Here is a 12,957-nt window from a genome sequence, read left to right on the forward strand (position 1 = left end):
GGTATCATCTGCAAACTTACTAACTATACTTATTATGCTCACATCCAAATCATTTATATAAATGATGAAAAGTAGTGGACCCAGCACTGATCCTTATGGCACTCCACTGGTCACAGGCCTCCAGTCTGAAAAACCCTCCACCACCACCCTCTTGTCTTCTACCTTTGAGCCAGTTCTGTATCCAAACGGCTAGTTCTCCCTGTATTCCATGCGATCTAACCTTGCTAACCAGTCTCCCATGGGGAACCTTGTCGGATATCCATACAGATCACATCCACCGCTTTCCTCTCTTTGTTACTTCTTCAAAAACCTCAATCAAGTTTGTGAGACATGATTTCTCACTCAAAGCCATGCAGACTATCCCTAATCAGTCCTTGCCTTTCCAAATAAATTTACATCCTCTCCCTCAGGATTCCCTCCAACAACTTGCCCACCACCGACGTCAGGCTCACTGGTCTATAGTTCCCTGGCTTGTCCTTACCACCCTTCTTAAACAGTGACATCACATTAGCCAACTTCCAGTCTTCTGGCACCTCACCTGTGACTATCGATGATAAAAATGTGTCAGCAAGAGGCCAGCAATCATTTCCCTAGCATCCCACAGAGTTCTAGGGTACACTTGATCAGGTCCTGGGGATTTACCCACTTCTATGTGTTTCAAGACATCCAGCACTTCCTCCTCTGCAATATGGACATTTTTCAAGATGTCACCATCTATTTCCCTATATTCTATACCTTCCATGTCCTTTAACACAGTAAACACTTATGTAAAATAATTGTGTATTTATTATTTCCCCCATCTCTTGCGGTTCCACACAAAGGCTGTCTTGCTGATCTTTGAGGGGCCCTATTCTCTCCCTAGTTACCCTTTTGTCCTTAATGTGTTTATTAATGGGTTCTCTTTAACCCTATTTGCCAAAGCTATCTCATGTTCTCTTTTTGCCCTCCTGATGTCCCTTTTAATTATACTCCTACTTCCTTTATACTTTTCTAAGGATTCATTTGATTCATCTTGTCTATACCTGACATATGCTTCCTTCTTTTTCTTGACCAAACCCTCAATTTCCTTGGTCTTCCAGCATTCCCTACAGCTACCAGCCTTTCCAGTTTCATGCAGACACAAAACTGAAATAGTTTTAAACTCTGTTTTAGCCTGTGGGGAAAAACGTAAAGCAGCATTTATTGTTAATCAGAGTCTAACTATATATTTTCAAGTCAGCAAATCAATTACTTTCTATTTATATCTTCAGGAGTACATAATATGTAAAAGTATATAATATTTACTTACATATGGCAGGAGACTAGGGTCACTTGTCACACCACACATACTGATAAGGAAATGCAGAATTATTTTTAGGTTTTTGGGCCAGCTGTCTGCTAGTGTTGTCCATACGTTTTCTATCTCCGACCATGCTAACTCATCACCATACTGCACAGGGAAAAAAAAACAAATTTCAAGCAGCTTAATGACTCAAATTTCTCAACATCTCATTATCTTGAATATTAACTTTGGAAAGATTACCTTCTTTGATTCTGGGAATGAAATGCATTTTCTTTCTTACTCTCAAAACTAGGATTCATTAAAAAGTTTATATCACAGTGTCAGTTTTTCTTATATCTCAAGAAAATTGCAATGTCAAAAGCCTTCCAGTAATAGAAACATTTCTCATTTCAAATTATGGCCTTTAATTTCAGTTAACAACATGCATTAAAATATTATTTCATGCAAAATCTCTACTGTAGTTTTTAGCATATTTTAATATTTTTACAATTTAAAAAAACTCAAATTCAGCCAGACCTATCCCCTAATATCCACTCTCCAGACTAGACTGGCAGTTCTAGGTTGACTTCAATGTATTAAAACTTTAAGTGCTTTTCCTCTGCGGGACACCTCAGCAAGTGGAATATTTTAAGGGAGTATGAACCACTGTACAATATGCTGATTGCAGGATATCCCCATTGCTGTGTTGAAGATCATGTCCCACTTTTATTGATACATAACTGGCCTGAAATGTTAACTGTTCTGTTCTCTACAGATACTCCCTGAATTGGTGAATATTTCCAGTTTTCCTGTTAATTCAGCTTTGTATTTAACTTTCATACGAAATGGAACTCAGTGATGAAAATTCAAAACTCAGTTTGCAACGTTAGTGAAAACTAGGAATTTTAAAAAAGAAATGCAGTAAGACTTTGAGAGTACATTTATCTGCTTACAAACTGATTTCCTAATGTGCCATGAAACATTTTTCATGATAACTGCAGATTTGCTTTGGAGTGAGATCAGATTTGTATGAGAGAACACTTACTTTTGCTGTCATATACATCAGGTTATTTAGCACCATGATAGTAGCCTGTGGAGAACCCCAACCTTCCCCCCTCAGCCAACGTCTGCTGTTTGTCATCATCTCCCTGTCCTTCATATATACTTCATCAGATTCATCCACAGTCTTTGAAGATGACAAGGGTTTGAAATCTACCAATTCAATGTTATTCATCCAGGGCAGAAGGTAGTGCAGCATCACTTGCCGACCAGCAGGGTGAGCTGTTTGGATTCTGTGACTTACTTCTGTAAAGGTTAAAAATGCAATATTATAACATACAGCTACAGGCTCCAGAGGTTTCTCTTTGGCTGAAAATTATTTTATAAGGCCTTTTAGAAAGGAGTCCAACATTACATTAAAAGGAAAAAAAAAATACAAGGTGCAGGTTTAAGCATCTGTTTCTGGAGAGACAGTCAATGTTTCAAGTCCAATATGACTTTACTTCAGAACTAAAAGGGGTTAGAAAATGGTGGTTTTGAAACTTTGACAGAGGTATAGGAGTCGTCAGTGGAAGAGATTGTACTGTGGCCCAGTGCAAAGGACAAAAGTATTGTTTGTTGGGGTGAAAGAAAAAAAGATGTAAAATGGATGTAAATTCACAGGTGAAAATGGATCCTCTTGGCTAAGAGCAAAGCAAACAAGGCAGGCCTGTGTTTTGTTTTCTGGTGCGGGAAGAGACAGAAGGATGCAAACAAAAATGGAGAAGAGATGTCTTGGGACAGGCTGTGAAGTTGTGCAATTCAACATAGTCTCTGGGAGCACGTACAGCTTTTCAACTGTTTCTGTCCTGGCCTGCTGCAATGTTCCAACAAAGCACAACGCTACTCAGGGAACACCAAATTTTCCTCTTGGGTGTTTTACATATTGAATTCCATAACTTCAGAGAGCTTGACCGCACCCTTCATTTTCCTTATGTTCTTCTCAAGTGCACTCCAAAATGGGCTTGTCCTTTTTTTTTAAAAAGAAACTGTCAGCTGAGAGGATCTGCTTCCAGCCTTCCACGTTTTAATTTCTATATCTAATTTATCTCTCTTTCACCCTAATTAGTAACCCCTTTGACTTTTGTATTAGCCTCCACATGATCTACTCCTATGGCTCCTTATCCATCTCTGTCCAAAGTTTCAAAACCACCTATTTTCCAACCTCTTTCAACCTCTGAAGTCAAATCGGACTCGAAACATTAACTGTTTCTTTCTCCACAGATGCTCTCCAGACCTGCTGAATTTCTCCAACATTTTCTGTTTGTTTTAGATTTCCAGAATCCACAGTAATTTGCTTTTGCTACATTTAAAGAGATTGAGTGCAAATAAAATCATACAACAAAGAATTAGAAAGTATGATCAGAAAAGAAATTAAGTCACACTTTTTCTGAACAAATAGTACAATAGGTCATAACTTCAAAATCAATCATGTTATCTTCATTATCCAGCACTAGCAAAGCAATTGCTTGGTCAGAAGAACAGACGAAAAAGTGGACTGTAGGTGCTGGAGATCAGAGTCAAAATTAGAGTGGTGCTGGAAAAGCACAGGAGGTCAGGCAGCATCTGAGGAGCAGGAAAATCGACGTTTTGGGCAAAAGCCTGACGAAGTGCTTTTGCCCGAAAAGCCGATTTTCCTGCTCCTCGGATTCTGCCTGACCTGCTGTGCTTTCCCAGCACCAATCTGATCAGAACAGTCAAAGCACACTGCAGCTGAAATGCACAGAAAACTGTACTTAACAGGAAAGAAAACTAAGTACAGTTATAAATCCTTATTTACTATACAAATCCATCAAGTAACATGCTTCCCTGGGTCACACTGCCATCAGGTCATTCTGGAGTCTGAAACCATTGAGACTCCAATTAGTGCCATTGTAAAACAGACTTTATCAGAGACGTACACCAATTCTTGCAAAGTTAATTAAGAGTAATATCCAAGTCCAAATCAGACTTTGGAGTTCACTTTGTATTTGGTCTCTCCATGATTATCTATGAACATTTAATGATCCAGTTTTTTGCCATATTACATAGAAAATCAAAATAAGGAAAACAACTCACAACCCAATGAACTCAAACTATTGTTGATGGCTTCTAAGTAAATTGAAGGCCTAATGAAAATAATACAGGTCTTCAACTTTTTAAAAAAAGTTGTTTTCAAATACTGCATACAACAAAAGGAAAATGAACGACATTATCTTTCAAATGCAACATAAATCATAAAAGGTTTTCTCAGACATACATTATCACATAAATTTGAATGCTTATGTCTACAGAAAATACAACAAAAAGTATCACCCATGAAAATAATGAAATATACCTGAGAAGATTGGGATTGTAAGTTCTGGGTAAGTTCTTGCCAATTCCTCTGACAATTGATAGTAGGAAACAGAATAAAGATGTGGCAGTGGAGAAGGGTGATTTAATATTCCATCAGTTCGCTGCACTTCCAGCTTGTGCGCATAACGAAATAGCTTGGGCTCCAAGATCTGCAATAAGTAAAACCAACAAACAAAATCTTTCAAGCAGGGAATTTCAAACAGGAGGTTTAAGGTGCCAATGGAGGATTTATCCCAAATGCTTACTGCAAGTACAGGTCACTCTACTATACATGTTTTGTTAACACAAATTCGCTGTAACACAATTGATAAATTGGGAACACCGTTACATTGCCAACAATAAGCACTGTTTCTAAAGCGCAATTTTTCTACAACATGGGATTGCCCAAGAATGCAACCATCGCTTTATAGAAGAGCTACCTGTATGTCAAACAAGCATTATTTCTATAATTTTGCATAAGTTCCATCATTCAGAAATATTATGAAACCACTTTCATAAAACAAATGCTACAAGATAGAACATAGAACACAGAACAGGCCCTTTAGACCACAATGTTGTGCTGAGATTTAATCCTAATGTAAAATATAGTAACAATCTACGCACCCCTCAAATCACTGCTATCCATGTGCATGTCCAGAAGTTGCTTAAATGTCCCCAATGACTCTGCTTCCACCACCACTGCTGGTAACGCATTCCATGCATTCACAACTGTGTATGTAAATAACCTACCTCTGACGTCTCCTTTTTCCCTTCCTCCTAATATCTTCCAACTATGACTCCTCATACAAGTCAATCCTGCCCTGGGGAAAAGTCTCTGGCTATTGACTCTCATTATTTTGTACACCTCGATCAGGTCTCCTCTCTTCCTCCTGCTCTCCAGAGAGAAAAGTCTGAGCCTATTCAAACTTTCTTCATAAGGCAAGCCCTCCAGTCCAGGCAGCATCCTGGTAAACCTTCTTTGCACCCTCTCCAAAGCCTTTGCATCTTTCCTATGGTAGGGCGACTGGAACTGGACACAATATTCCAAGTGTGGCCTCACCAGGGACTTATAGAGCTGCAGGAAAACCTTACGGCTCTTAAACTCTATCCCCCTGTTCATGAAAGCCAAAAAACCATATGCTTTCTTAACAACCCTATCCACTTGGGTGACAACTTTGAAGGATCTATGTACTTGCACACCCAGATCCCTCTGTTCCTCCACACTGCCAAGAATCCTGTCTTTAATCCCATATTCAGCATTCGAGTTCGACCTTCCAAAATGCATCACTTCGCATTTATCCAGGTTGAACTCCATCTGTCATTTCTCACCCCAGCTCTGCATTCTGTCTATGTCACGCTGCAGCCTGCAGTAGCCCTCTATACTATCGACGACACCTCCAAACTTTGTGTCACCTGCAAATTTACTAACCCACCCCTCAACCTCCTCATCCAAGTAATTTATAAAAACTACACAGAGCAGAGGCCCAAGTACAGAGCCCTGCGAGACCCACTCAACATTGTCCTCCAGGCAGAATACAACCACTCTGTGCCTTCTGTCAGCCAGCCAATTCTGAATCTAGATAGCCACATCTCCCTGTATCCCATACTTCCTGACTTTATGAATGAACTTACCATGAGGAACCCTATCAAATGCCTTGCTGAAATCCATTCACACCACATCCAATGCTCAACCGTCGTCGACCTGTCTTGACACCTCCTCAAAGAACTCAATACGATTTGTGAGACATGACCTGCCCCTCATAAAGTCATGCTGACTGCCTTTAATCACACTACGCTTTGCCAAATAGTCATAAAAAAATGTCACTGCAATCTTCAAGGTTATCATTTCTAACAAGTGCAAGTACAAAACTTATTGCAATTATCAAGCTTATTTTATGATGATTTAGTCAATGCCACCATTTGCTTTTAGTGTCAATATCAATTAATGTTTTTCCAAACTATCTTAAATGTTCTCTTTTTCCCCCTGTTCACAACTCATTTATAACATTTTTATGAAGCTGAAGAAAATTCCTAACTAGTGTGTTGACATTACAGGAGCTTCATAAAGTATGCTGAGTGAAGAGACAATTGATAATTCATTTTTTTAAAATGCAGCAATGAAATTTCAGTTTAGATACTGTTCTGGATTTTGTGAAGGCATTTGAAGACAAGCCATCAATGCCTTGTCATTGTCACTTCGAAACTGACTGCAATTTCAGAAATTAAACCATAGGCAGATGAATACAAAAATCCTGCGGCAGAGACAAACCATTATAAATGCCGGAGGAAATATCACAGAAGCGCTTCACAGGAGGCTCCCAAGCACTGAGGATGTCACCTAGACAGGGGACGAAACGTCTGCAACACAAATTCCCAGCTCGGCGAACAGAACCACAACGAGCACCCGAGCTACAAATCTTCTCACAAACTTTATTAATTTTGGTAGCAAAATTAGAAAGGCAGATCATTGTTTGAATGGTTGTAAATTAACAGTGGAGAATCTTCAATGAGGTCTGGGTGTCCTCATGCACTAGTCGATGAAAGTAAGCATGCAGCTTCAGTAGGCAGTAAAGGCCAACTGTATGTTGGCATTCATGAAGACAGGAACAAAGATCTCTCGTTATGATTATAGAGACATTGGTGAGACCATGTCCAGAGGATTATGTTTCTGCCTCCTTTACTTTAGAGGGAGTGAAGCAAAGGTTTACCTCAGAGAGCAGAATTGACCTGAGGAGAGGATGAAGGCCTAAAACTGGAGTTTGGAAGAATGAGGGGTGATTAGATTAGATTAGATTAGATTAGATTACATTACAGCGTGGAAACAGGCCCTTCGGCCCAACAAGTCCACACCGACCCGCCGAAGCGAAACCCACCCATACCCCTACATTTACCCCTTACCTAACACTACAGGCAACTTAGCATGGCCAATTCACCTGACCCTGCACATCTTTGGACTGTGGGAGGAAACCGGAGCACCCGGAGGAAACCCACGCAGACACGGGGAGAACGTGCAAACTCCACACAGTCAGTCGCCTGAGGCGGGAATTGAACCCGGGTCTCTGGCGCTGTGAGGCAGCAGTGCTAACCACTGTGCATACCACTTTACATATATAAAAGTCTATAAAAGTATAAAAAAACCTGAACAGATTAGCTGCAGTAAATATGTTCCCAATGACCATAAGCAGGGGGTCACCATTTAAGGTTAAGGAGTAAACCTTTTAGGATTGAGATGAGGAGGAACTTCTTCACCCAGAGAGTGGTGAGCCTATGGATTTCACTGCCACAGAAAGTGATTGAGGCCAAAACATTGATATAGTTTCAAGGAGGAGGCAGATATAGCTTATGTGGTTAAAGGGATCAAGGGATCAAGGGATATTGAGGGAGAGAAAGAAAAGGTGAGCGAGATAAGGGTATGGAGTGAATGATCCGGGTTCAAATGGCCTATTCCTGCTCCTTTCTTCAACGTCTAGATGTATGTTTATATCCGGCTGTAACCTAAGTCTTTTTCCTCACATCAACCACCTACACAACTGTGTCAAATAATCTTCTCCCTTTCACATGCCAACAGCCCCCCCTACATGCCCCCTGCCCCAGCCCCCCCCGCCCACACCTAGATTATTTACATATATATTATGAACTATAAGGGACCAGCACCGATCCTTGTGGTATAGCACTGGACACTAGCCTCCATCAATACAAATAGCTTACCACCACCACTCACTGTCCACAACCATTAAGGCGATTTTGGGTCCACCTTGCCAAATTATGCTGGACCTCATTTCCTTTTATCATCTTTATAAGTGTCCCATGTAGAACCTCCTCAAAGGCTTTACTGAAATGCATATTAACCACATCAACTCCACTACTCTCATCTCCACAGCTGGTCACCTTAAAAAATACAATTAATTTGCTAGATATGGACTTCCTCTGACAAAGCCAACAGACTATCCTTGATCAAACCTTGCCTCTCCAAATGGAGACTAACTCTCTCCTTCAGAATTTTCTCCAATAGTTTCCCAACCACTGATGACAGATTCACTGGTCTGTAATTCCCTGGTTCATCCCTACCAACCTGCTTGATAATATAGCTAGCCTTAATGGTTTCATGAGAGCCACTCAGCTCCTGGCCTCATTACAGTCTTGGATCAAACATGGATAAAAGAGCTGAATTGCAGATATGAGGTGAGAGTGACAGCCCTTGACATCAAGATCAAATTCAAGTGAAGTGGCATCAAAGATGCCTAGCAAAACTGGAATCAATGGGAATCATACCTGGCACACAGGGTATGCCCTCAGCTCAACAGCTTCACCTGCTTCATCAACGACTTTCCCTCCATCATAAGGTAGATGTTTGCTGATAATTACAAATTGTTCAGCACCGTTCGCTCAGATACTCCTCAGATGCTGAAGCAGTCCACATTCAAATGCAAGATCTGGACAATATTCAGGTTTGGGCTGACAAGTGGCAACTAACATTTACACCAGGCTATTATCATCTCACATAAGAGACAATCTATCCATCACCCCTTGACATTCAATGGTATTTCCATCACTAAATCCTCCACTATCAACATCCTGGGGGCTATCATTGACTAGGAACTCAACTGGACTCACCACATAAACACAGTGGCTACAAGAGCAGGTCACAGGCTGGACATACTGCAGTGAGTAACTCACCTCCTGACTCTCCAGAGCCTGTCCCACCATCTACAAGGTACAAGTCAGGAGTGTGATGGAATTCTCCCCACTTGTCTGATTGAGTGCAGTCCCAACACTCAAGAAGCTTGACACCATCCAGGACAAAGCAGCCCACTTGACTGGCACTACATGCACAAGCATTCACTTGCTCTGCCACAAACGCTCAGTACTAGCAGTGTACATTATCCACAAGATGCACTGCAGAAATTCATCCAAGATTTTTAAACAACACCTTCCAAACCCAGGGCCACTTCCATTTAGAAGGACAAGGGCAGGGATCCCCATCACCTGCAAGTTCCCCTCCAAGCCAGTCATCATCCTGACTTGGAAATGCATCTGTGTTTCTTCAGTAACACTGGTCAAAACCCTGGAACTCCTTGCCCAATTGCAATATTGGTACAGCTACACCAAATGGACTGTTGTGGCTCAGGAAAGTCACTCTTTAACATCTTCTCAAGGGTAAATAGGGAGGGGCAATAAATTTCATATCTCAGGAATGAATGAAACAAAACTTTTGCCAAGATAAAACTCAACTTCCCAGTAGTTTCCCAACCCTTCAATGGGGTACCTAAAAACTAGCATTCTCTCCTTTCTTGAGGGCAGCTTGTCGAACAAGTTAGGGCCATTACTATCTCCTGAGCTGCTGGATCAACAGAGCTGCAAGATAATCAGTTTGGCCCACAGCTAGCCTGGGTGTCCCCAAGTGTCATGCTACAAGGCTGACCCCAGCGTGGTATTGCTGTGGGCCACCCGTCAATGAAGTAACTAACACTTTTTGCTTTCTTTATTGCGTGGGGAAAAGAGAGGAGAATAATTCAACCTCCTGTAAAGTTTGTCTCCTTCAGTTGGGAGTAGAATAATTATAACTTTCTATTTCTCCTGTTAAAATATTTTGATTTACAATTAAGTGATTTTCTGCTAGTGTTTAATGGAAAATAAAAGTACATGAAACATTATACAAGGCATTCAAATATTCAATTGGTCAAAACATCACTGCTGTCATTTCAAATCATTCACAAACCTGTAGCAATTGCATGGCAATCTCATAGATATCTCTTGATGAATCGGCTGCTTTGAAAAGTATCAGGTTCAGAAGAGTTACAGTGTCAAACTGGTAATCCCTGTGAGAAAGTTTCAGAAGAAAATATATTATTAATAAAATTACAGTGATAAACTTTTATTTAGTCTTGATTAAAATGCAGGGAGTTGCCAGGTTGTGAACAGGTTCCGATTGGAGTCTGTTCACAAGTCATTTTGCGCAACGTAGGATAGTATAAAATGGCCAGAAGTATGAGCAAGTGTTGAATCTTTGACATTAATACATTGTGCATGAATGCGCATACGTAAGTACATGTGTTCTTAAATCGGATGTTCATAAATCAGGAACTCCCTGTACAGAACTCAAAAGAAAAAACAAATACCAAATCAAACAGTTTGAAATTAAGAAATACTGTGGCAATGTGTTCACACGCTATATGTACACATTAATTACAGGAGATTAACTTCTGAAGCAACTAAAGATATTAGCTAACATTAGAACTCCTCAGAAGGTTTAATATTTCACGAGTATACATTTGAGAATTTTGTGAAATTGAGCTTCAGTTAACTGAAAATCACAGGGGTGAACTCAATTCAATAACTCAGCACAACCCAATGGAATTTTAAAGAAAAATTTAAATATCCAACAAACTTGACCCATCAAGCCAATTCCGTAAGATCAAGGGTGAGCTAACTCTTCCACATTCATGCCTACTCCTTTCACCTTTTGTTCATCAAGAATCAATCTACCTCCACCATGAAACAAACATTCAAAGACTGCTTCCACCATCTTTCCACCAAGAGAGTTCCAAAGACTCCTGACCGCTGAGAAATAAAAATTCTCATCTCTGCTTCAAATAGCTGAGAAATTATTCTTAAACGGCACAATGGGCTCAGTGGTTAGCACTGCTGCCTCACAGCAGCAGGGATCCTGGTGCAATTCTAGCCTTACAGAGTGTCTGCATGGAATTTACACATTCTCCCCGTGTCTGCGTGGGTTTCCACTCAGTGCTCCCACAGTCCAAAGATGTGCAGGCTAGGTGGATTGGCCATGGCAATTTAGCCCATACAGTGCAGAGATGTGCAGGCTAGATGGGATAGCCACATAAATGTGGAGAAAGTTAAAAATCACACAACAGCAGGTTATAGTCCAACAGGTTTATTTGCAAGTACTAGCTTTCGGATCACTGCTCCTTCATCCGGTAGCTGTGGAGCAGGATCATAAGCATAGAATGTATATAAAAAGATCACAGTGTCATGCAACTGCAAAGATATATTGAACAAACCTAGATTGCTGTTAAGTATTTCATCTTTTAGAATGGGTTGCAGGTTTCAGTTCATTGATATGTAAATCCCAGAACTACACTCCGCACACTCACACCCATACACCCTCTCAGGCTTATACTCCATCACCACACACGCGCGCACACTCTCTCTCTCTCATACACACACACACACACACACACACACACACACACAGGTCTATGGGTGAATTTGCATTTGCAGAACCTTATTTGCAGATACATTCTAATTTACTCAAAAACCACACAATCTGCATGCAGTCACTCCATGCAACATTTTATAAATTCCTACTTTGGAAATAGAACCAGTCTGACTCAAGATTGGGATACAGACAGACTCTAACGTCACACCTTTGATGCATTGTCTGAGCTGAGATGGCACTTTTTTTTAATACAACCTTAAGTTACCTTGAGAATGTGACTTAATAGTAGTTCTGGGATTTAGATATTAATGAACTAAAACCGGCAAGACATTCTAAAAGACAAGAGACATAACAGCAGTCTAGGTTTGTTCAATATATCGTTTCAGTTGCATGACACTGTAATCATTTGCTATAAATTTTGTGTCTTATGATCCTGCTCCACAGCTATCTGAAGTAGTAGCAGGGTTCTGAAAGCTAGTACTTACAAATAAACCTGTTGGACTATAATCTGGGGTTGTGCGATTTTTAACTTTGTTCACCCCAGTCCATCACTGGCACCTTCACATCATATGGGATTATGGGGACAGAGTAGTGTTTGGCTCTGGAAACAGGATGCTCTTCCGAGGGCCAGTGGTCTCTTTACCAGGATATTATTCATTCTTTATGATTCTAAACCATTATCCTTAATTCTAGATTCTCCCACAAAAAGACATCTTTCCCACATCTACCCTGTCAAGACCCCCTCTTAAATATCTTACTCTTCCAAACTTCATTGATACAAGGCTAGCCTGTCCAAACATTCCTCAGATTCAAAAACACCAGCAACAGTTCTCCTTCAAGATCCTCTGCTCCATGCTTGCAGCAATGCTCCGACACCTAACCTCTCTACAGTCAGCCCTGCCTCAGCTGAGGGCCACAGTCTCTCAGAATTGCAAAGGACCCACTCTGTACTACATCCTCAGGAGAATTCATACTCTCAAACAGTATTTCAACTCCATCTCAAACATCAAAAACTGTAAGTACAACAAACTTTTATCTCCCCACCTCCATAACCAGCGCTCCTCAAACATTCCAGAAGATTCCCCCGGCCTCTGGAACTGCTTGGACGCCATTAGCCATGCGACTGGTGCAGCTGCCACCCCCACGCTGATTGATGATGTCA

At 40.8% G+C, this 12,957-nt stretch overlaps 1 protein-coding gene across 10 annotated transcripts in view; it reads right to left on the minus strand.

The window, feature by feature from the left end:
• Positions 1 to 12,957, minus strand: part of fryl (furry homolog, like) — a 477,034-nt gene that overhangs the window by 147,678 nt on the left and 316,399 nt on the right. For all 10 annotated transcript variants that reach the window (XM_087987974.1, XM_087987980.1, XM_087987968.1 and 7 more), the window contains 4 exons: positions 10,335 to 10,434; positions 4,617 to 4,785; positions 2,307 to 2,566; positions 1,289 to 1,429 (listed from right to left, as the gene is read on the minus strand). In XM_087987974.1, the coding sequence (XP_087844100.1) occupies positions 1,289 to 1,429; positions 2,307 to 2,566; positions 4,617 to 4,785; positions 10,335 to 10,434 (670 nt within the window). The remainder of the gene's footprint in view (positions 1 to 1,288; positions 1,430 to 2,306; positions 2,567 to 4,616; positions 4,786 to 10,334; positions 10,435 to 12,957) is intronic.

This window comes from Chiloscyllium plagiosum, unplaced genomic scaffold, assembly GCF_037043375.1.
Source record: "Chiloscyllium plagiosum isolate Xiang-an unplaced genomic scaffold, Cpla_swu_hap1 HiC_scaffold_1, whole genome shotgun sequence".
Taxonomy (NCBI): Eukaryota; Metazoa; Chordata; class Chondrichthyes; order Orectolobiformes; family Hemiscylliidae; genus Chiloscyllium; species Chiloscyllium plagiosum.